Raw genomic sequence first — 22,175 nt, 5'->3', positions numbered from 1 at the left:
GCAAGCCCAGAGGCAGGCACAGGTGAGGAAATTCAGGCTCAAAGAAGTTAGGAACTAGGGTTTTCTGATTCCAAATGTGTGTTTCGAACCACGATCCCAAGGGTTCTCAAAGTGTGGTCCCCAGAGCAGCCGCAGCACCACCTGGAAACGCACTGGAAATGCAGATTCTCAGGCCCCGTCCCAGACATGCGGGATCAGGTGGGGTTTGTACCCAGTTTTAACAAGGCCTTCGGGGGATTCTGATGCACACTCAAATTTGAGAAAGGCTCTCTCCCGTCTCCCTCACAGTCCATAGCACCCGTTTCACCTTAACCACTCCCAGCCATAACACAATCTGCGTGAGAGTTCCGGGGTCTGGGCCAAGACATGGAAGGCAGCCTGTGACCCTCCCAAAGGGATGGTCCACAGCCACTGCCAGGGGTCGTCCTGGGGCTGAGCAACACAGTGGCCCCCAGGTAACCGGCCACACGTCCAAGGTCCCACTTGGGGACGAGCCAAAGCTGACTCTCAGGGACCAACATTTCAGGCTGCCTCCCCTCCTGAGCACCCCTTCCACCTCCTGGACTCCCTTCTCCCCTTCAGCAAGTCACTCCTCCAGAAGCCACTCGCAGGCCCTGCCTTTCTCTGCACACTCCTTCTGGGGAGATCGTTCCTCACCATCCCTCTCCCCGGGGGTCCCAGGTGGCTCTGGCCAGGGTGGGTGGCAGCTGTGTCCACCTGTGACATATGAGCAGACCTTCCTCCTCATTCTGGACAAGTCTGTGGCCTGCCTGCTTCCCTGCAGAGCTGGATAGGGGCAGAGAGGCAAGGGTATAGATGCAGAGTTACTGCAGGTGCAGCCTCCTCAGGCCTGGGGCTCAAGGATATCCAGGAGGGCAGGAAATGCAGGGTCCCATGAGAGGCAGGTTTGGGGCCAGGGGTAGACAGGTTGGTGGGCAGAAGGAGTTGGGCCCCTGGGGGAGCAGCCCCTGGCACTGAACCTAGAGCCGGGAGCCCCGGTTCTGGTCCCAGCTCTGTCTCTGACGTACTTTGGCAGCATTTATTAAGCACATTTATCGAACACATTTGGGGGCATTTATCGAGCACCTACTAAACGCCAGGCTCTGCTGGGCCCTACAACACCCAGTATCCCATTGCATCCTCTGTCCTCCTTCTGTGAATGGGGACACGGAGGCTCAGAGAGGTTAAGTCACCTGCCCAATGTTACCCAGCAATGGAGCCAGTGTGGATCATGGTCCAGACATTCCCCACATCCCTCCCAGTTCTGACACTCCAGGCAGGAAGGAAGGCACCTCTCAGGGGCAGCTACCTCATCTGCCAGGGCACGGAGACGCAGGAGCCAGTCCTCGGCCTGCTCCAGGGCGGTGGGGAGTTCACTGTGGCCGAGCTTCAGGGCCTGGGCCGCCTCAGTGATCTGGCTCAGGTGACGGGTGCGCAGGCGGTACAGGTAGTGGTCCAGGTGGGTGGCGGAGGGCGTCTCTTGAACATTACCCAGGGGTTGGCTGTGACGGACAGACAGACGGGATGTCCCCGACAAGCAGGAGCCCGGCGCTCGCCCAGGCCCAGGTGCAGGCAAGCACGTACACACGTGTGCACAGGCCCCCCACAACGGGTCTCACACCCTCAGCCTGCCTGCTGGCTGCGGCGTGTGCCCTGGGTGCCTCCTCCAGCCATCTCTTCCAGGAAGCCTGCTGCAGCCACACTGGCCAGCGTGCCCCCCACTCTGAAGCGCCCCAGCCCTTTATTCTGGGGCTGCCTGTCTGGAACCTATCCTCAAGCCTCCAGTCGTGAGTCCCCTCTGCCCACCTGAGTGCACGTCCCCAGAGGCCCAGTGGGTCCCTCCCTCCCCCCGGCGCCCTCCTAGAGCAGAGGCACAAGCACTAAGTTGCCTTTGGCTGAAGCGAATCCATTCTGTTGTACGCACACGTTCTTCAAGAAGGAAATTTATTGAGCCCTGACAAGCCACTGCAGACGCTGTGGGGAGGCCGGCAGCCAGCAGTACAGATGTGTCGACCCAGGGCGGCCGTACAACACCCCTCCCAGAACCCTCTGCTTTGGGAAGCCTCTGGAGAGGAGCTGGGGGTACACGCAGTCCCAGAAACACAGCCTTAAGCCTCCAGTCAGGGGGTTGGGTTTAAACTCAACCCGCTTTAGAGGCGAAGAGCTCTGACCACCCCCATCCAAAGGATGGGCTCCCTCTCCGGGCTCCCTAAAAGCCCTTTATGTGGCTGGCCCTGGCCATACGAAGCCCCAGGGTCAGTGAGTGCACACGCAAGGGTCACACAGGATGGAGTGGGGTGGGAGGGGGCGTCTGTGCTCTTCCTCGCCAGGCAAGACCCTCTAGATCATCCCTGCTGGAGGGTAGGGGGGCTGCCCCACCCCCACCCCCCCGCTAAGCCCCTGACTCCCAAACAGGACATCAGTCAGGCCCGCTCGCTCGCCACATCTGCTGCCCCACCTCACGCTCCCCGCCCCACAGTGTCTCGGCTCCCGGCTCCCGGCTGATTTATTTTTCTGCCAATTTCCCCGAGCTATGCAGAACCAATTACCGCCGAGTGCAGCGGCACCGCCGCCGCCAGATACACCACTCTGGCAGGCCCTCGGCGCTCTACATTTTTCCTGTTATTTTTTTTAATTGAATTTTTAGGGTGGGGGGGAGCAGTACGCAAACTCCATCTCGGGAAACTTAAGCCCCGAGGCCTGTCTCAGGTCACGTACTGCACACCCCGTAGTAATATAATATTTACTGCCCCGAGGGTGCCTCGGATGGGGCTGCCCCAGGCCAGGAGAGGGGCGGCCTCCATCCCCAGCCCACTCGAACGCGGCGGAGGGGCATGTTCAGTGGGTGAAGGGGGGGCCTGGGCCAGAGTCCTGGGCTGGGCCTGCAGGGAAGGAGGCGTGAGTGGGCCTGAGGGTGGGGGCAGGCGGGTCTGGAGTGGGATATGGGGAGGCAAGCCAACCAGGGTGATTTATGCTCCCGGCCTGGGTCGGGAGCTGAGAGGGACTGCCGGGCAGACCACCAGAGGGAGATGTTCATGGAGGCTACCAGCCCAGCCAAGACTCCCCAAGAAACAGCCGGGACCTGTAACTGCCACAAACAAGATGTCTCAGCCCTTTCTCACCCCCAAAAAGCCCAAAACAGGGTACAGAAAGAAAGGGAGACCTGGAAGAGGAGGCTGGATGACACTGCCCCAACCCCAAGCAGAGGCAGTCGCCCTGCCAACCCTGGCTGACTCGGAAATGGCTGCCGGGCCCAAGGCAGGGCTCAGCATAGGCTGGGAGCAGAGCTGGGCTGCTCACAAGGTTGCTGCCTGCCCCTGAGGTGAGTGGGTGCCTTTAACAGGGACAGCCGCCTGGGAGCGGACAGTGTCCTGCCTGAAAGATAAACTGGCCACTGGCTCATTCATTTCACTCCCCACGAGCAACAGCTCTGCTGGTCCTGGCTGGAGGCTGGGTCCAGGGATGAGACCCAGGCCTGCCCTCAGGGAGCCCCTGGAACAGACAAGCAAGCCAGCTAGATCCCCCTGAGCAGCCTCAGGGTCTGGAGCCCTTCTTGGAGGAAGTGGCCTCAAGCTGCACTGGCAGGGCCAGCGGAAGCTAGTGAGGCCAAAAAGAGCAGGAAGGGCGTTCTGGCCAGAGGAGGGGTATGTGTACAAGACAAAGGCTCAGAGGCAGGTGGGCGTTGGTTGGAGGGAGGTGGGGTTGGGGGGTGAGCCAGCACAGAGGCTCCGAAGGGCTAGAGGGTAAGACTACTGAGGTCCAAAAGGCAGGCAGTGGGGACAGAGAGGCCCATCCATCAGAGGAGAGCTGCAGCTTTTCCTAAAGGCAACAGGAGCCGCCGCAGGGCTGAAGTGGAAGTGGCACCGCCCCGTTTTAGGAAGATCACAGAGAATGAATTGGATGTGCTGGTGGACACCCAGGTGGAGGTGTGCAGCTGGTAGTTGGGTCCATGGGTTGAGAGATGAGAGGAGAAGGCTGATCCGGAAGAAAAGAGTGGGCGCCACTGGCCGGGGGGAGAGGGGCTCCCAGGGAGATGAGGCAGGGAGGGGTCTGACCAAATGAAGGACACTGATGTTGGATGTTGGGCAGGGGCTGGCTGGAGGAATGGGTGAGCAGCCAGGTCATCTGTGGCAAGCTGGCTCACGTCCCCCATGCCCAGCTGCCCTGCTATCAGCTGTGACGGACGCTCAGCACAGAGCCGGCCAGGGGCGGGGGTGGAAGCTCTCTTGCTGCGGCCCCAGGGCCATTAGTGGCCTCAGGTGGTGCCAAAGGAACCGGTCCTGAGGCCCAGCGTTCTCCCCAGAGAGCCATGCGTGCACTCCTGAGGGGATGGGACCCTCCTCACAAGCCCTTTACCTGGGACCCGGGCTCCCCAGGAGGGCCCTGGCCACCGTCTACCCCCCCAGGAGAATGATTCAAGGGGACCAGGCTTTGGCATAAGCATTTTTAGCCAAGTCCGCCAAGAACAGAGCCCTGAGAGAGCGGAGTGACAGCCCAGGACCTGGGACCCACCCATCTCAGATGTTTCAGGCACCTCAGACCCACCAAGGCCCACACCACGCATGAGTCACAAGGAGAGCGCAGTGAACCGAGAGCCGGGGCCCACCCTCTGCACCCGAGGCTGTCAGGCCGGGCAGTGGGGCACGGCCAGTCATTTGGCGGCCCCCTCTGCTGACCACACCCCCGTGTGCCCCTCTAGCCTTGCTCTGACCTCTGACCTCCAGACCACAGATGCCCACAGGCACCTGCCACTCAACACGGCCAGCCCTGAATTCCTCATCCTCCCCCAAACCTGCTTTTCTCCTGCTGACTCCCTCCAGAAGTGGCTCTGCTCTCCACCCACCTGCTCTGGCCAGAGCCAGGGAATCATTCTGGACCTTCCTTGGGCCCTCACACTCAATCCACCATCAAAGCCTGTCTAGTACAGAGCAGCACAGCGAGGGGGCTCAGCCCCTTACTAGAGGCATGAATCTGGGCAATTCACCTCTCCATGCCTCAGTTTCCTCATCTGTAAAATGTGGATCATTCTACTTCCTACCTCATGAGATTTTTATGATTAGCTAATACATGTGAAATTCTCAGAACAGCACTTGGCACAGCGAGTGTTCCTTATGAGGCTGTTACCACCATGATGCCTCCTGAAGAGTCCACGCTGCCCTCTGCTTCTCTCACCCCATGTCCCCATGTCGCTGACCCCTGCTTCTCTCACCGCACGTCCCCACGTCCCTGACTTGGGTGAAGGCTTCCTCCAGTTGCCCCTCATCACCACCCCCAGCCCACCTCTTATGCTGCGGCAAGAGTGAGTGTCTGAATCCCGGGGATCCCTGTGCCCCAACAGCCCCCAGGGCTGAGCTTGCCTTAGCAAACCCTGGAGGTCTGTCGCCTCTGGACTGCAGTTTCCCTTGCAGCCCCAGGAGGCAGCAGGCATTTTGGGCTCCTGAGTCTGTGCCCGGCAGTCCGCTCTCCAAAGGCTGACTCCTTCCCCTCCGGAGTTCACGTAGGGCATCCCCTCCTCCAGGAAGCCTCTCCGATTTTGATTTGCGTAAGATGCACCTGCTCTGAGCTACTAGGGCACACGCCTCAAGCCCCCGACACACTTTCTTTCATTTGCTCATTTCTGCCTCCTCACCCCCAGGAGGGCTTGAGGCAGGGTCATTTCTGATAAAGGTGCACTTCCCAACCGGGGTACAAAGGACCAGAGTGGCACTGTGGCAGGCAGCCAGGGTCACGGATTCCTGATTTGCAGCATGAAGGCATTTCTCATGCATTCCCGACAGCGGCTGAGATGATAAGATTTAGAGGGGGCATAGAATACATTTGCATATATTTACGCTTAATCCCATAGAAAGTAGAAAGAGGGCTGTTTATTATTAAGTCCATTTAATAGCTGGGAAAACTGAGGTCCAGAGAAGTGAAGTTGCCCAAAGCCACAAAGGTGGTTAATGGGATGAGAATCTAAATCTCCTCACGTTTCTTCTTCTCAATAATAATTACAGCTACCATTTATTAAATACTTCCTAAGGACCAGGCATTTTGCTTGTGTGATATCATAAGGCAGTTATTCTTAATGTCAGGTTGAAGATGAGGAAAGCAAGGTTCAGAGCAGGTGAGTGGTGAGCTCCAAATCACCCAGCTGTGGAGGAGACGCTCCCCCTTCTGCCTGGGCCCCGGCACCCGGAGCCCCCCCATTCTCCTTCACCCCCCAGCGCCCCCTTTTCCTGAAGGTGACAATCAGCCGTGTTAATACAAGGCTAAACAGAAACTGTGGTCCCCAACATGGCCTTGGGGGAAGGAGGGGTGCCGTCACTCCCACCAGCCAGCTCCTCCTGGAGATTCCATCAGAGAAATAAGAGGTTGGGGATCAGAGACACAATGCTCCCCATTCAGGTGAGCCTGGCCTCCCCGGCGGGCCCACAGCTGCCGCCGCTGCAGGGAGATTTATGACCTGCTCTAAATGTCACCTTTTCAACTCCCCGCGCTGGCTCCACCACCTTTGGACTCAGCATGGGCCGGACTGCTGGCCAAGCATGGCTGGGGAGATGTGCAGTCGCTCACCACCACACACGAACACTCCCGGGGAAAGGGCCCGGCCGAGCCAGGAAGGGAGGGCGCGTGGGTGCCAGGCACCCCGTACCTGCAGCCTGCGATGAGCTCATCCGTCAGCTGAGCCACCAGGGAGTCCACGTCCTCGGCGGAGTGCTGAGCCTTCAGGGCCAAGTGGACCTGCTCCAGGCCGGCTTCCTGTGGAACGGGCGGGCAGGGGTTGGGAGGGTCACCGTGGGACAGACCCTTAACCCCAGGCAATGTCACCACAGCCCGGTCCCACCAAAAAGAGAGAACGGTTAGAGCCGAGAAGGCAGAGCCCAGACCCCACAAACCAGCATCTGTCTTGGCTCAAGAAGCTTCCCGGATTCCCCACACCAAACAGATCCAAATTCCCAAGCCTGGGACGCCACCCCACGGGCTCTCCACGGGTCCCCGTCAAGCCAGGTCTAAGGTCTCATAGGTAAGTGACCTTGGAGCCGGCTCCCCTTCCCCCCCCGCCCCGGCACCCTCTCTCCTTTGCAAGTCCTGCTACCCAAGCAGGCTTGGGTCCCTCCTCCTTCCTTCAGGAGTGCTCAGACAACCTGCAGTAATGGGGCTGCCCTCTCCAAACTCCTGTGGCCAGGTTGTACCCCAGTGGCACCTGGTCTCCTCCATGGAGCTCTCCTCCCTGGGCCTCAGGCCTGAGCTGGGAGGCAGAGATCTCTCATGGGACACCCCTCAGGCCAAGGACTTGCCCCTCAGTCCCCCACCCCCTTCCCCACCTCAACCTTCCTGAGCGTGTGCCGTGTACTCCACCCTGGGACTGCCATGCTGGGCACAGACAGGCCCTGGAAGGATCAGCGAACCCCTGCCCGCAGGGAACGGCTTGGAGAGAACAGCTGGCCCAGAAGATGCTGGACTTGCACAGCATCGACTCCGAGTTCTCCCAAACCAGGTATGGGCTGGTCCCCTCCCTGCCACAGAGCTCTGGGTCTCAGGGAAAGTGTGGTTCACCACGGCCCCTGACTGGGGCCTGCATCCCCTCCCAGCCACTCTAAAATCCCCACCCCCGCTTCCCTTTCCCTCCTCCACCTGCCCAAGCCTCTCCAACCCCCTTCCCCCCACGCTGCTGCCCCTCACAGGCCCCAGCAGCATGGCCACGCCTGCCTCCCCATGTCCCCACAGGCCACACACCTCGCGGGTGAGCCTCCACCCCAGGCACACACAGAGGGGGCTGGGAACCACCACCAGGATCGTCTCACCCTGGCCTCTACACCTCTGCCCACTCTGATTCTCCTCCGCTCCCTGGCCAAGCACCAGGCCTGCAACTCCCAGCCTCCACCATTAACCCCCGGCCACATCCAAGACAGGACTCATCACCTGACCTCGTAAACCCTGTTCTTCTCCCCAGCTTCCCAATTCCCCAGTCACCGGAGTCCCTCCTCACAGCCCCCAATTCAACAGACCACCAAGTCCTGGCAGCTCAAGTCCTTCAGTTTTTTCCCTGAGGTCAGCTCCTTCCCAGAGCCCAGTCATCCTCCCCTGGACCCCTGCAAGGACATCCTAAGGAGCTCCCAACTCCCCTCACTGGACGCGGCCCCTCTGCTGCCACGCGATGCCTTCCTGATGCTCCTTGGTCCCTCTCCCCTCCGAGCCGCCCTCCCTAGGGACTCCTGGAGCAGGATGTGAGTTTGAGTCTCTGCAGGAGAGGGCTGGGTGAGCCTACACTCTGCTTTACTAAGCTGACTCTAGGCTGACTCGTGAAGACAGGGGCAGCAGCCTGTTCATGTCTACCCTCCGGCTAGAAGTTCCCAGCACAATTCTTGTTGTGGCAAGAGTCAAAGGCACTTGATGAACGAATGAATGAAGGAATGAATGGGTGGTGGCTCTGTCCTCTGCTCCCAGCTCAGTTCCTCCCAGCTTTTTCTCTGTGCTATCTCCTACATCAGACTGGGGGCACCCCCAGGGCTGCGCTCCCTCCCTCTCCTCTATTCCCAGTAGGCAGGACAGGATGACAAGCCCGGCCTGGTCAGGTTTCAGGGGACCCCAGTCATCATGAGGTCTGCAGGCTTAGCACCCACGGAAGCAGGTCTGAAGACACCCACCAGGGGTGCGTGCACAGGTTACCGTGGGTGGGGCCGGCTTCCACTCACCAGCTGGTCAGCGATCCAAAGCAGCTGGTTCTGGGCCTCGACTCTGTGGCTGACGTCCTCCCAGTAGGATGACAGCACCACCACGGGCTTCACGTTGCCCCAGGGTAAGTAGTAGTAGTGGCATCCTGGAAGGACCCAAGGGCCTGGTGCTGAGCCGGGAGCGGAGTGGTGCGGGGACCGAGGGGAGGATGGAGGCGAGCACCTGCTCCCCCACTGAGAACTCCCGTGGACAGCCGTGGCTCGGCCAGTATCCCCCAGTGCCCAGACGAGGTGCCAGAGTTCCCTTCCCACGTGGGACAGGCAGCCGCCACCCTCATGAGGGCTCCTTAACACATCAAAACCGAGGGGCTGTTAGAAGGGCCCTGGGAATCCCACACTCTCCGAAATCTCTATGCCAAGCCCGCAGCCACCATGCGATAACCGATCGCCACAAGTCAGGATCAATGCTGAGCACTGCTGGTTTCGAGAACCCAATCTATGGGTCCCAGTAGGGATGCACCTGGAGATAAGCAGGGGAAGGCGGCACGGGGGTGGGGTGGGGGGGGGGAAGCAAACCAGGGGGTCCCCCAAACAGGTGTGCCCAGGGCCAGAGCCTTTGGGCGAGCCTCCAGCAGCTTTCCCCAGGGGGCAGGATTTAGGGCTCAGTGGTCTGGGTCCCAGCCAGGCGCGTGGTCTCTGGCCTTACCATCAAAGACCGCCCGGCTGTACTGGGTGGTGGAGGCCAGTGGCAGGCAGGTCGTGTCGAACTTGTTCCCGTAGTTCCCGATGCTGACCTCAAACTGGACTGCGTCGTCAACGTCCTGCAGCATGGTGGCCGAGTAGAAGGTGGCAAAGAGCGAGTATTTGCGCCTCCGGAGGTATTTCTGGGGGCAGAGAGGGCAGCAGCGGGGTCAGGGGGAGGAGGGAGGAAGACACCAGCATGGGGAGGGGTCACGTGTCTCGCAGGCCCTGGCCATGCCTGGCACCCAATAAATCCTGGCTGGACGGATGGGTGGCAAGTGGTCCAGCTCTGCCACACAGCCCAGATTTGGTTAGTAACTGAGCAAACACATTCCAGGCCTGTGTGTTTGGCCACGTTCCTCTAATAAGGTCCATGCCTCCAAGGTCATGCTGCTCCTTAATCCAAACAAACAGCGATGGCACCGCCACCCCGGGGAGCCTGCTCCCGCATCTGCTGTCCAGAAGGGGCCGAAGGCTCTAAGCCACCATGCCCCCACCCAGAGCCCCCACCCTGCACCACTGAGGCTCTCCACCATGCCAGCCAGCTCTGCAGCAGCGCACGCTGCCACGTGCGTGGGATGAATGAATACCATTGTCCCCTCTGGGCATCGGGCACAGGGCTGAGGACATGGCAGGCACTCAGCCACACACCCCAGCCTGAACCAAGATGACTTTACGATCCCCTTTGTGGAAGGCAGAGAGTAGAGGGATTATACGGCTGGGTTTTTAGATAATGTTCACAGTGCTAACAGCTAACACTTACTGAGTGCTTCCTGCATGCAGGTATGAATTACTTTAATTCTCACAACCATCTCATGAGGCGAGTATAATTATTACCCCCACTTTACACGTAGGGAAACTGATACAACAGATAGGCGGTCGAGTCAGAACTCAAACCAGCACTGACTACAGAGTCTGAAAGTGTACACCACCGTGAGGACTCCATACAGCTGTCTCCTGGACACAAGGCCCAGCTTTACCACTTGCTGCCCTGCCACATTTGAGCCTCAGTCTCCTCATCTGTAAAATGGAGATACTCATAGCAGCCACCTAGAGGGGCTGGGAGGACTCAATGACATCAAGAATGTCACCAGCTAGGGAGGGTGGGAGGGAGAGAGACGCAAGAGGGAAGAGATATGGGAACATATGTATATGTATAACGGATTCACTTTGTTATAAAGCAGAAACTAACACACCATTGTAAAGCAATTATACTCCAATAAAGATGTAAAAAAAAAAAAAAAGACTGTCACCAGCATAGAGTGTGACACAGTCAGTGATTAAAGGGTTAGCTATTCTTACATTATTATTATTAACAAAATAGCCTCTCATTGTGCATTGAGCTCTAGACTTTAAAAACCTTCATTTATATTTCTTTGAGCCTCTGAACATTCCTTAGGGAGGCAGGGTAGGTGTTGGGTTACTCTGAGGCCCAGAGGTGTGAAGGCACATGAGTGAGCGTGGAACTGAGCCCTCCTCCGCCAGCCCCACTTGGCCAACGCCCCCTTGGCCCCTCCCAGGGCCACGCCCCTTACCTCCACCCGAAGGATGTCATCGGCAGGGAGATCTTCCACCTTCTGTTCGCTGTGCTCCACCAGCTTGGTCTCCAGGGAGAGCAGAAGCCGGCCTCGGTAGGCCACACCTTCCCCCTGAGAGGTGAGGCTGGGTCACCAGGAGCAGGGTCGATGGAGGGGAGGAGGGGAAGGAAAGGAGCCTGGTCTGGCCCTGGGGTCAGTCACCTCCCCGGCAACCAGAAGGGCCCTGAGTCACACCCCATCACTCTGCAGGTGAGGAAACGGTGGCCCAGAGAGTTCATGGGACATGCCACCCTGATGGTCAGCACCAGAGTCCAACCTAGCCAGGGAGAATGAAACCTGAGACAGATGGAGGCTGGGCCCCCAGAGGCCAGGAAAATTAGTGGGGCGAGGGGAGGGGGTGGGTCAGGCTGGCCCTGAAGGAGAGGCAAAGGGAAGGGAGCGGGAGGGAAGGAGGGGCCAGGAGGGGGTCAGGTGGAAGAAGGGTTCTCTGAGGGGGTGGCTGCCAGACCCTGGGCCCACTCAAGTCCCGTCAGGCCCTTGGAGTCCAGGCCAACTGCAGATACTGCCCAGGCCAGGGGGGAAGACCCTGTATGCAGGCCTGGGGATCTGGGGGCTGTGGGTTCCTGTCTGACTCACCTTGCCCGTGTTGAGCTCTGCATAGGGGTCCGGGAAGCCAGTGAACTCCCTGGGGCTGCCGTAGAGGTTGACATAGCAGGGCCCGAAGGTGGGGAGGAAGCCCAGATGGTCATCCACTGGGAGACACAGGTGAGGATCAGAGGGGCCGCCCAGCCGAGATTTCTAGCACTCCACCCAGCCACCTTCGGGCCGGAGACCATCCCCAGCCCTCAGTTCCCCGCACATGCATGGGATGCAGCCCCCATAAATGTATAAAGGATAGTGACACCCATGAGAGCTGTCTCCCGTACGTCCCTTTAATCCTCACCACCATGCTGTGATGTGGAGATGTGCATGGATTTTGTTAGTCTCATTTTACAGACGAGGAAACTGACGCCAAGAGGTGCGCAGGAATACGCGACTACAAAGAGGCACGGCCCAACATGGTCTAACCTCAAAGCGCGTGCACTCAGCCAGCGTGCAAAGCTGGGGCTCAGGGGCCTCCCCTGCCCTGCCCCTCTCAGGCCATACCCTGTCCTGCATGCCCTCCTCATCCTGCAGTTCCATCTGTGTCTCAGGCCATCTGGCCTGCGGGGAGGCACAAAGGAGGCCCAGGAGCCTGGTGACCAGAGACTCCACCTCTCAGGTGCCAGGGAGGGGGCCCAGCTTGATGCCACCTCACACACAGGGCAGCCCCCAGGCACGTGTCTCCTCCACCCTTGTGTCCTTATGAAGTTGAGACAGACCATCTAACAGCCTTGACTCATCCTGGCATCCCTCCCCTTCCCTACATTGTGCAAAGAACGATATTTCAGTGGAGCAAGTTGGAGGAGAGTTCGAGAACGACACTAGGGATGAGGGAAGATCTTTTCTCCACATCACTTCCATCCTTTTTTGGAGGCTCTCTTTTGTTAATGTCATGACTTTCCAACTGACAGCCAAGTTTCCCAGGACGGGACTTCACTGGCCAGATTCTGAGAATCTTGAAAAGCCAGGGTGCCCCTTCCAGAGGAAGGAAGAGGTCATTTCCAGAATGGCAAAGGTGGGAGGTGGGCCCAGGAGCAGGTACCATCTGGGATGCTCCAATCCATAAGATCATGGGTGGGGCAAGGTAGGCACAAAATAAATGGCCTCAGCAAGGAAGTACTTGAGCCAGACCCAAGGACTGACTGCAAACTCTGAGCGCTCAGACCCTGGGCGTGAGCTCCGGGGCTTGAGCCCAACCCTGAGGAGTAAGATATTACCAACTAGAAGACAGGAGCATGCCTCCCCCAGAGCCCTGCACCCAGCATCACTCCTCCTCCAGTCCCCAGCACATGCTGGGCTCTGGCATTTGGGACAGGGGTGGGAGGCCTGATGGAACTGTTGTGAGCATTACTAATTATCTGTACTGATCACCTCGATTATAATTTACCTTGTAAATTTCAACTTCAGGAGTTTTCAACTCACCCTGGCCTCCTCCTCCTGGGCTCCAAGAGGACTTACACTGCCCCTGCCTCATCATGTACTCCCCTGCCTGCTCTACCCCTTCCCTGCTGAAGAACTAAACTCTTTTGAGCTCCAGGGCCCAGCAGATTCTGGAAGGGGTTTAGAGAGTGGGAGGGAATTGCCTTTAAAGCAGTCCAAGCGATTTACATACTCAACCACGTTTGAGAGGTAACAGCCGAAGGTAAACTGGGATTGTGGTGGGGAATCTCAATCCCACCTCAGGCAAATCAAAAAATTCCCCGGCAACCAGCGCCCTTGCCCCTCCAGCAAAAACCTCAAGGCCCACACCCTTGACATCCTGGAGGTGAAAGCACATACGGTCTGTGGCTGGAGGAGGCGTGACCACACCTGCAGACTCCTCTGAAGTGTAAAGAAATGGAAAAGGGGTTAGGATGGGCATGGCTGGGTGGAGGACCGATTAGGTGAATGGGGCATGTGGATGGACAGCTGGCAGACAGACAGATGGAAACGCAGCTCCTGGACGGGGAGACAGATGTGGCCCGAGGCCCCAACCCCAGCCCCGCTGCGAATTTATCACACACTAAGTCAACAGCGCACCCCCTCAGCCAGACATAGCCCCAGTGCCCTCGTGAGCGCTCGGGTCTCTCCCCACCGGTGTCTGCCTACATGGCTGTGAGTTCTGTTTGCCAATTGGAAATTGGACCAGAAACTTGACTCAATACATTCCAGAAATAACACACGGACTTCCCTGGTGGTGCAGTGGTTAAGAATCAGCCCGCCAATGCAGGGGACACGGGTTCGATCCCTGCTCCGGGAAGATCCCACGTGCTGCGGAGAAACTAGGCCCGTGCGCCACAACTGCTGAGCCTGCGCTCTAGAGCCCACGAGCCACAGCTACTGAGCCCACGTGCCACAACTGCTGAAGCCCACGTGACTAGAGCCTGTGCTTCCTCACAAGAGGAGCCACCGCAATGAAGCCCGCGCACTGCAACGAAGACCCAACACAGCCGAAAATAAATAAATTAATTAATTAATGTTAAAAAAAGAAATAACACAATAAAGAAAATGTGCTTTTCCATATTATACCCAGATAAGTGAGGAAAACAAAGTACAGATGCAAAGAAAGGGTGGGGGAAACGTGAAAGGGCCAGAGCTAGGCAATGAGGCACACCCAGCGGTCCCTGCCACAGGCAGGTTGACTGCCCTGAGTGGAAGCATTTCAAGGCACAAGATCTCCACCTAGTGGTTATTTCCAGTATCACCACTGAGGGCACCGTGTTGCATTTTCACAACAGCAGGCACTGGGATCTGGCTTTTGACACCTGCCGTTTCAAATGAATCACAGTGCCAGGCGCCCTCCATTAGCTAAAGGTTCTACTCTTGGCTATACTCTAAATGCTGGTGAGGAGTGTCTAGAAATAAGAGAAGCAAGAAAGGATATGCTCTGGCATACTTTCGGCCTCTTGGAATCCATCCCTCGCTTATAGGCAGGTACAAGATGCCCCCAAAAGAGTAGGCAGCCCTCGGTCTCCTTCCACGGTCCTCTCCGATTCTGCCTCTTCCCACACTCTGACCTTCCCTGTCTCCTCCTCCAACCATCTAAGTGTAGCCAAGTCTGGGGTCCTGATTGACCTGGGGTTGTGTTTGGTGAAACCCTAAATTATTTTCATTCATTGATCACATTTACCTATTGGTCTCCTTCAAAAAACAATACCTATTGCTATTTTCCTATAGCTCCATGATCAGAGTTAAGGGCCAAGAGCTGAGTAAAACATTGTGACGGAAGAATGAGGAGAGACACAGAAAGAAAGAGTGTGGGGAAGAGAAGAGGGAACGTGGAGCCTAGATTCGAGGACAGGGCTGACCAAGTGAGCCCAGAGGGCAGCACGGAGGGCAGTGAGGTGAGGCTCTGGGGGACCTGAGGCCCTGGGACCCACCCACTCAGCTCTCCACAGCAGGCCTCAGCTAGGAATGCCAGCTGGCAGAAGTCAGAGCTGCAGAAACCATAATTCATGGCCATTTTCATATCCACAGGAATAGGTTTTCATCAGTGGGGGAGCGAGGCCTCTGGTCGCAGGGGAGTTTCAGCAACCACAGAGGACCGCCACGGGCACAGCTGCAGCCCCAGGAGAGCACGGCCAGGGCCCGCCGGAAGGAAACAGATTCCACTTTAAGCTCCTTCCAAATGATTACAAACAGGCCCGGTCAGTTATCTAGGGCTAATGAGGCCGAGGTCATAGTTCCGACCCCCACGTGCTTCTTGCAGAAGCAGACATGGCTTTCCACCCACAGACCAACTCTGAATCCTGGCTGCAAACTAGTGCCCAGCCCAGACACAGATGGCCCCTGTCCTACCAGCCATCTGAACAACACGTGCCTCTGGTGGCTGGGAGGACCGAGTTAGGGGGCTGCAGAATAGCCTTGCTCCCAACCACGCCTTTTCACTAATTCCCTCACTCATTCATTCGTTTGTTCAGCAAACCTAACAGGCACAGTGTAAGGCATGCTGAGACACGGCCCTGCTGACAACTGAGGCCAATGGCTCCTAATCTGGGGGCAGGGTCCCAGGTCTCCGGGTGCTGAGGATCATCCTGGGTCCTTCCCCTGTGTCTGCAGACAGCTCATAAAGTCAAGGGCAGCGTCACCAGTGAAGCCAACCAAGACAAAGCCTCTATTTAATCCTCATCACTCTTCTGCCAAAACACAAGTGTTCTGGTGTGTTTTCCCTAAGCCCAAGGAATAGGGGCTGGGGAAGCCTCAAAACACAGATGAATGCTCCCAGTTCTGTAGCCTGAGCAGCCCAGCCCAGCTCCCTCACCTGGGGAAGCCAGAGGGCAGGCCCTCCCAGCCCGGGACCCCGCGTCTCCTGGAGAAGCTGAGGCCACTACCTGCGGCCAGCCCTGCCGCTGCCTCTGCCTCTCAGCCCATCTCCCACGCCCACGGCTTGGCTGCCTGACACCAGCCCGCGCCAGGCAGGAGGAGAAACCAAGAACTGCTGGGAAATCCTCATCATCTACGTTCCAAAGACAAAAAGAAACGAACTTTGGATTTCGTAGCTGTGGAAAAAACTGCCTGAGTGCTATTTATGTAGCACGATTTTCGTACGTACAAAGTTATAAAAGAATCTGTGTAGGTTTCATGGGTCTCATGTTCCTGTTACCTTTCGAAAGTACTGCAGCTTCTAAGAAAAGCACTCCTTATTAAAAAACCAGTTTTTTACTAAATGTTTTGGAGCACAGGGTCCAAGGAATACTTAAGTGTGCCCAGGCAAACTTGTGGGCAGAGGTGCTTAAGAGGCTAGTGTTAGGTCCTGTCCTAGCTGGAAATAAAAACAAAACACGAAAACAAAAACTCCTGGTTGGATCAAATAAGCTGGTGAACTGTGAGGCCAGGGAATATAGAGAAAGAACCCATTTTTACAGTTTGCTTTAGTCTGGGTTTTGAGAGCAGTGGGGAAATCAAGGGCCATGCATCACCCAGATGTTCTAGAACACCCCAGTGTGGAGAAAAACACAAAGATCTGAAAGTTGGGGTGACATTCTGAGGTGGCCTCAGGACAAGTGGGAAAAGCTTGGCAGGGAGAGAGGCAAGGGCTAACCTTCCAGGCCTAGAGAGAGCTTGGGAAGAACAGCTCCAGTTTGAGCAGTTAAGTCTAACTCTTTTATCGCTACATAGATCAAGCTATTTAACTGCACAGCTAAAACCGGTTAGCTGGTGGCAAGAAGATTCTCATTTAAGCCCAAAACAATCTGTGGGAGCCAGTGGTCCCTGAACCACGCGGGGCTGCCCATGGCCTGAGCGCCATCTAGTGGCCAAATAAACATCTTTCTCACGTTCCCATTCAAATATTCATGATGACCCGGAAAAAGATCAAGGTCAACATCACCACCAGACGTGAAGACTGATGGGGGCACAGGGATCTAAACTCTCCCTCAGGTGGCTGACGGCTGGCGCAGCTATAGCCTCATGAAACGGCAGCTGTTGAAAAAGTCAGAAGGTCACTTTGTGCTGTACCAGCGTCTGTCCTTGGACTCAGAGACAGGGATGGCACCAGCCAGGAAACTGGAGAAGAGGTTCCTTCCATGCCGGGAGTTCTGATCCACGAGGAGCCTAGAATACTCTCTCTCCCACCCACTCCCATGATACACTGCCCCCACCTCCAATCCTTCTACCTCTACATCCAACTCTCGGAACAGCAATCACAGAAGAAGCACCGCATCCTGGGACCAGCAGTTCTCACAGTTGGGAGGGGGAGGGGCTGGGGCAGGAGGAGCCCACATAGCAATGACTTCTGGAAGGGAGTTTTTGTGTATTCCACCAATTACAAGTATCAACGATGAAATCAGAATGACAGAATGCAGCTAGATGTTAAAGCTGAGTGAGGGCACCTGGGAGTTCATTGTAGAATTCTTTACTTTTATGTATGTTTGAATTTTCTATAATTCAAAGGTGTTTTTTTTTTTTTTAATGTTTCAGAGAATCTAGAAGGGATTGGTCAACTTCAAGAGTGCTAGGTGGAATCTTCCAGAAACTGGGCATGCTAACCTGTCCTCCAGATAAAGATCTGAGAAGATGGGTGGACAGAGACCTACACATCCTGTCTGTGGAAAGACACCAACACTGACCAGATCTTGTGAGAGTAAATAAAGGGGGAGGGGGGAAACAGGGGGCCAACCAGTATAGGGAAACAGGGAGGAAATAGCATCTGTAAGATTCAAGAGAGTGTTCACCTGAAATTCTCAGAACACGATGTGGAATCCTTGGTAGAGTGCAGGAAGACATAGTTTTTGTGGAACAAAACAAAACTTGAGGGAGAGAACAAAGAGGAAAAGGAAAAGAAAGACAGAGGGAAAGGAGGGCATGACAAGAAACTAAAAATGCAATAGTCAATTTTAAACCACATGGGAAGCAGTAAAAAGCAGAATTGGTACAGTGGGAAGAAAAATCAGATTAGGGATGCAGAAAGCCAGTCGTAGCAACACTAAACAACAGACATTACTTTGGGGTTTATTATGTACCAGAATGTAACATTTATAATCTCACTGGATCCTTACAAGAACCTTACAAGGCTGGGACTGGTGGGAGGAGACTGGAGCAACTCTCTCAAGCTGCCTGCTTCCAGAGCTCCCCTCTTACCCCTCCCGCACCCTGCCTTCAGCTGCTCAGGTAAACAATGTAAGAGTAAATGAAATCATCCCTCAACTCAGATTTAAGGATTCTCTATGTCTCAGACAAAATTCAAGGAAAAGAGTCCTGCACCTAGACAGATCAAAGGTATTTTTTAAACTGCAAGGAAAAAGAGACATTCCTACAAACAGCATCTAGTCAGAAAAAAAAGAAAAGATTACCTACAAAGGAATCAAATCAGTCTCAGAAAACACACCAAAATAAATTCAAAATAGATTAAACATTTAAATGTAAAAAACAGAGATAAATATAACCTTGGGGTTTGCTGAAGGCCAAAAGCATGACATATGGAGCAGAAACCATACTTCCATTATTTAAATTAGAAATATTGGAAATAAACACAAGAAGTTAACTAGAAAGTTAAAAAGGAAACAACAAAATACGTCTAAAGAGTTAAAGAGTAGAAAGATGAGAGAATAAAAAATGAGAAAATATTAGAATTAATATCTAAATCCAAAAGCAGATTCTTTGAAAAGTCCAATAAAGTAGGGAGAAAAAAAAAACTTCTAACTAGCCTAGTCAAGAAAAAGGAAAATTCAAACATATTTCATTAGAAGTAAGAAAGTAGAGAGAATTGTTTAAATTATAAAAGATTACTCCACACAACACTATAAGTAAAAACATTAGAAGACTTCAGCGTAATGAATGTTTTTCTAGGAAAATGTAGATTATCAAAATTAACTATGGTAAAAGTAACAAACTAAAAATACCAATGATCACAGGAGAAACTGAAAAGGTTTTAAAGAGCGAGTGCAACACCCACTCAAAAAGGGCACCCAGCCCATATGGTTTTATGGGTGAATTCTTTCAAACCCTCAAAAGACTATATTCTTATGATATATAAACTGTTCCAGATGTTAGAAAAGACTTTAAATCTTTCCAATTAATTTTACAGAGCCAGCATAGCCCAGATACCAAAACCTAAGAAGTAATAAGCAGACATACCAATTAAAGATAATAGAAAATCAAGAAATAGGCCCAAGAACACATTTAGGAATTTAGTATGGGATAAAAGTGGCAATTCAAAACGCAGGGAAAAGATTATTCAATATATAGCATTGGTATCACCACAGAACAATTTTGAAAAAAGTAATGTTAAACCCTTTCCTAATTCACTAAGGAAAAGATTAATATATTTAGCTGTGTAAAATTTTTTAATTTCCATATGTTAAAAACTACTAAATGATAAAATAAGACTGACAAAAATTATTTACAACATATATGATGGGAGAAAATTAACCTCCACATACATATACAACTCTTAAAAACACAATGAGAAAAAGACAAGCATACCATCAGAAATACAGACAAAAGCATGAATAGGCAATTTACAACGGAATAAATTTAAAAGTATATAATTTAAATTTAAAAGTATATAATTTAAAAGTATATAAATTTAAAAGTATATAAATATATATTTAAAAGTATATAAATTTAAAAGTATTTAAAATTTAAAAGTATATTTAAAAGGAAGGCATGACAAGAAAAAGCAGTAAATTTAATTAATTTAATTTAATTTAAAAGTATATAAATATATATAATTTGTAAATGTAAGATAATTATTAAAATATTTTAAAATTTACAACGGTCAACTTTACCAGACATCAATGAAATAAAATTAAGGCAACAATGAAATTCACCCAACAAATTGACAAAATTCTTTTTAAATACCATTATTTTGCATTTTGTTGATGAGGGTGCAGTAAAATAAGCTCGAGTGATTAGAGTATAAATTAGTCCAGTCTTTTTGTAGGGCACTTTTGATATATACCAAAAGATTCAAAATGTTCAAATCTTTTAAAAATATTTATTTTTTTAATTTATTTGGCTGGGCCAGGGCTTAGTTGTGGCATGTGGGATCTAGTTCCCTGACAAGGGATTGAACCTTGGGCCCCCTGCATTGGGAGCGTGGAGTCTTAGCCACTGGACCACCAGGGAAGTCCCTAAAATGTTCGAATCTTTCAACACAGCAATTCCACTTCTAGGTATTTATGCAAAAGAAAAATCATGAATTACATAAAGATTCAGCTACAAAAATATTCAATATCAAGTTTGCTGTTTATAACATGGAAAAATTAGAAAACACTTAACTATTCCACATTTAGTTAATGTGGACTATGGTGTATTCACACAATGGAATGTGTGTATTCATTTAAAATTATATTGTAGAAGAATACTTAATAACATGAGTAAACATCTATGTTGTATTGCCAAGTGACAAAAAGCAATTTTCAAAACAATGGAAAATTGTTTCAAAGCAATGTTTTTCATGTACATACATACAGACAAACAGGTCCCAGAATGTTAATCTTTACCTCTTGTCTGGGAGGGTAGGCTTATGGATAATTTTGTGACAATTTTATACTGTTCTTTCAGACTATCTCTTTTAAATTGTACAAAATGATCATGAACTACTTGTTCACAGGCCAATGAAAGCTTTTTCAAAACAGAAGCGCTAGAACACAGTCAGCCAGCCTAGAACCCAGTGGATGGTGTGGCCACAGCCACCCATATCATCTGCAGGAATGAATCCTCTCTATGCCATTCGGTGGCGTATCCCACCATCCGAAGTGGGCCAGTCCTAAATGCAAACCCATCTCTCTCACTGGCCAGAGCCCTTCTCCCTTGGAAATGGGCAGGAAAGACCTTATAATCTTCCCTTTTCTACAAACTCTCAAGACAGTAGGGGTGGAACAGGGGAGAGCACAGGGGGCCAGAGGGCAGCACAAAGGTGGAACGTACCTTCTATTTCTCCTCCAGAGGCAGAGATTTTCGACATACTCAGGTAGGTGGTGGCCACAATGTCGTTGTGCGTAAGGCGGTCCCTAGAGCAAAGGGGCAGAAAGGGCGTGAACAGGGGAGGGGGATCACAGGCCACAGCCCACCCAGGAAGGAAACGACCTCGGTTATACATCATTAGGGGTCCCAGTCTTCACACGGGGTATGTTATGGAGGCCTAGTAATCCTAGGCAAGAAAGTGTCACTCAAGACTCCTCTAGGAGGGACCCAGTCCATCCCCCCAACCATCAGCATCCCATCGGCCATGCTGGAGGTCTGCGGGCACAGCTGTAGGCTGAAAGGGAGGAGACCTGAGGCAGGAGGCAGGGCGGGGGAGCAGGAGGCCACTCAGGGAGCCAGATCCCCAGGCCCAGGGAGAGCAAGGCTCTAGGAGCCAAGACATACCCGGACCAAGGAGAAAACCAGATGACCAGGAAGAAACTACCTCCAAGGCCACAGTCTTAATTAGCTTATGGTAGCTAATGCGTAGCTCTTTTCTGTATCTGATTCTGTATGTGACAAAGCACTTTTAAACCCCCTTATCTCCAAGGATTCTCACAGCAGCCTTAAGGAACAGGTACTCTTACTAACATCTCTTTTGCATGGATGAAGAAACTGAGGCTCAGAGCCAGAAGGTCCTTGTCCAAGGTCAGCCTGGGAGGGAGGGGCAGAGCCAGAACTGAAACCCTGGTGTCCAGACTCCAGGTCCAGTGCTCGCACCGTGGCCCACGCGGCTTCTGTCTACAATACGGAGCCTGTCCTGCCTCCCAGAAGGAGGCCTCTCCCCTCCCCAGCCAGCATAAGGGACCATGGGGAGCAGCTTGAGGACTGACTGTCTTGTGCAGACTCTTCCTCTGTGCCCCACACCTGCCCCCCTAACAACCACATACAGTAATAGTCAGCATTTATTGGACTCCTCCTGAGAGCCAAGCAGTGTGCTAACACCGTCACGTGACTTGGCTCATTTAATCCTCACGTTGGCCCTGAGGCAGGTTCTGCAATTAGCCCCAGTTTCAGATGAAGAAGCTGAGGTAGGCAGGTTGGCAAAGCTGGGATTTGAGCAGAAGATGCCTGACATGGAAACCAGACCTATGCCTGCAGCGACCTGCTTCTTCCTTGCCAAGCTAGACCTAGAGTTCTCAATCCAGTGATTTTGACCCCAGGACATTTGGCAACGTCTGGAAACATTTTTGATATGGAGGGGAGTGGT

The 22,175-nt window shown here is 53.3% G+C and overlaps 1 protein-coding gene across 26 annotated transcripts in view; it reads right to left on the bottom strand.

Annotated features, from left to right (window-relative positions):
- Nucleotides 1-22,175, bottom strand: part of DYSF (dysferlin) — a 223,366-nt gene that overhangs the window by 118,380 nt on the left and 82,811 nt on the right. For 17 of the 26 annotated variants that reach the window (XM_032652801.1, XM_032652812.1, XM_032652810.1 and 14 more), the window contains 8 exons: nucleotides 20,930-21,012; nucleotides 13,358-13,399; nucleotides 11,573-11,688; nucleotides 10,934-11,047; nucleotides 9,364-9,541; nucleotides 8,679-8,803; nucleotides 6,635-6,741; nucleotides 1,310-1,502 (listed from right to left, as the gene is read on the bottom strand). In XM_032652801.1, coding sequence (XP_032508692.1) covers nucleotides 1,310-1,502; nucleotides 6,635-6,741; nucleotides 8,679-8,803; nucleotides 9,364-9,541; nucleotides 10,934-11,047; nucleotides 11,573-11,688; nucleotides 13,358-13,399; nucleotides 20,930-21,012 — 958 coding nt within the window. The remainder of the gene's footprint in view (nucleotides 1-1,309; nucleotides 1,503-6,634; nucleotides 6,742-8,678; nucleotides 8,804-9,363; nucleotides 9,542-10,933; nucleotides 11,048-11,572; nucleotides 11,689-13,357; nucleotides 13,400-20,929; nucleotides 21,013-22,175) is intronic. The other 9 variants (XM_032652808.1, XM_032652817.1, XM_032652819.1 and 6 more) reach the window with 1 other exon arrangement.

The sequence above is a fragment of the Phocoena sinus genome, chromosome 13 (assembly GCF_008692025.1).
Source record: "Phocoena sinus isolate mPhoSin1 chromosome 13, mPhoSin1.pri, whole genome shotgun sequence".
Lineage (NCBI taxonomy): Eukaryota > Metazoa > Chordata > Mammalia > Artiodactyla > Phocoenidae > Phocoena > Phocoena sinus.
The sequence above is the reverse complement of the archived record's forward strand: the minus strand, read 5'-3'. Positions and strand labels throughout refer to the sequence as shown.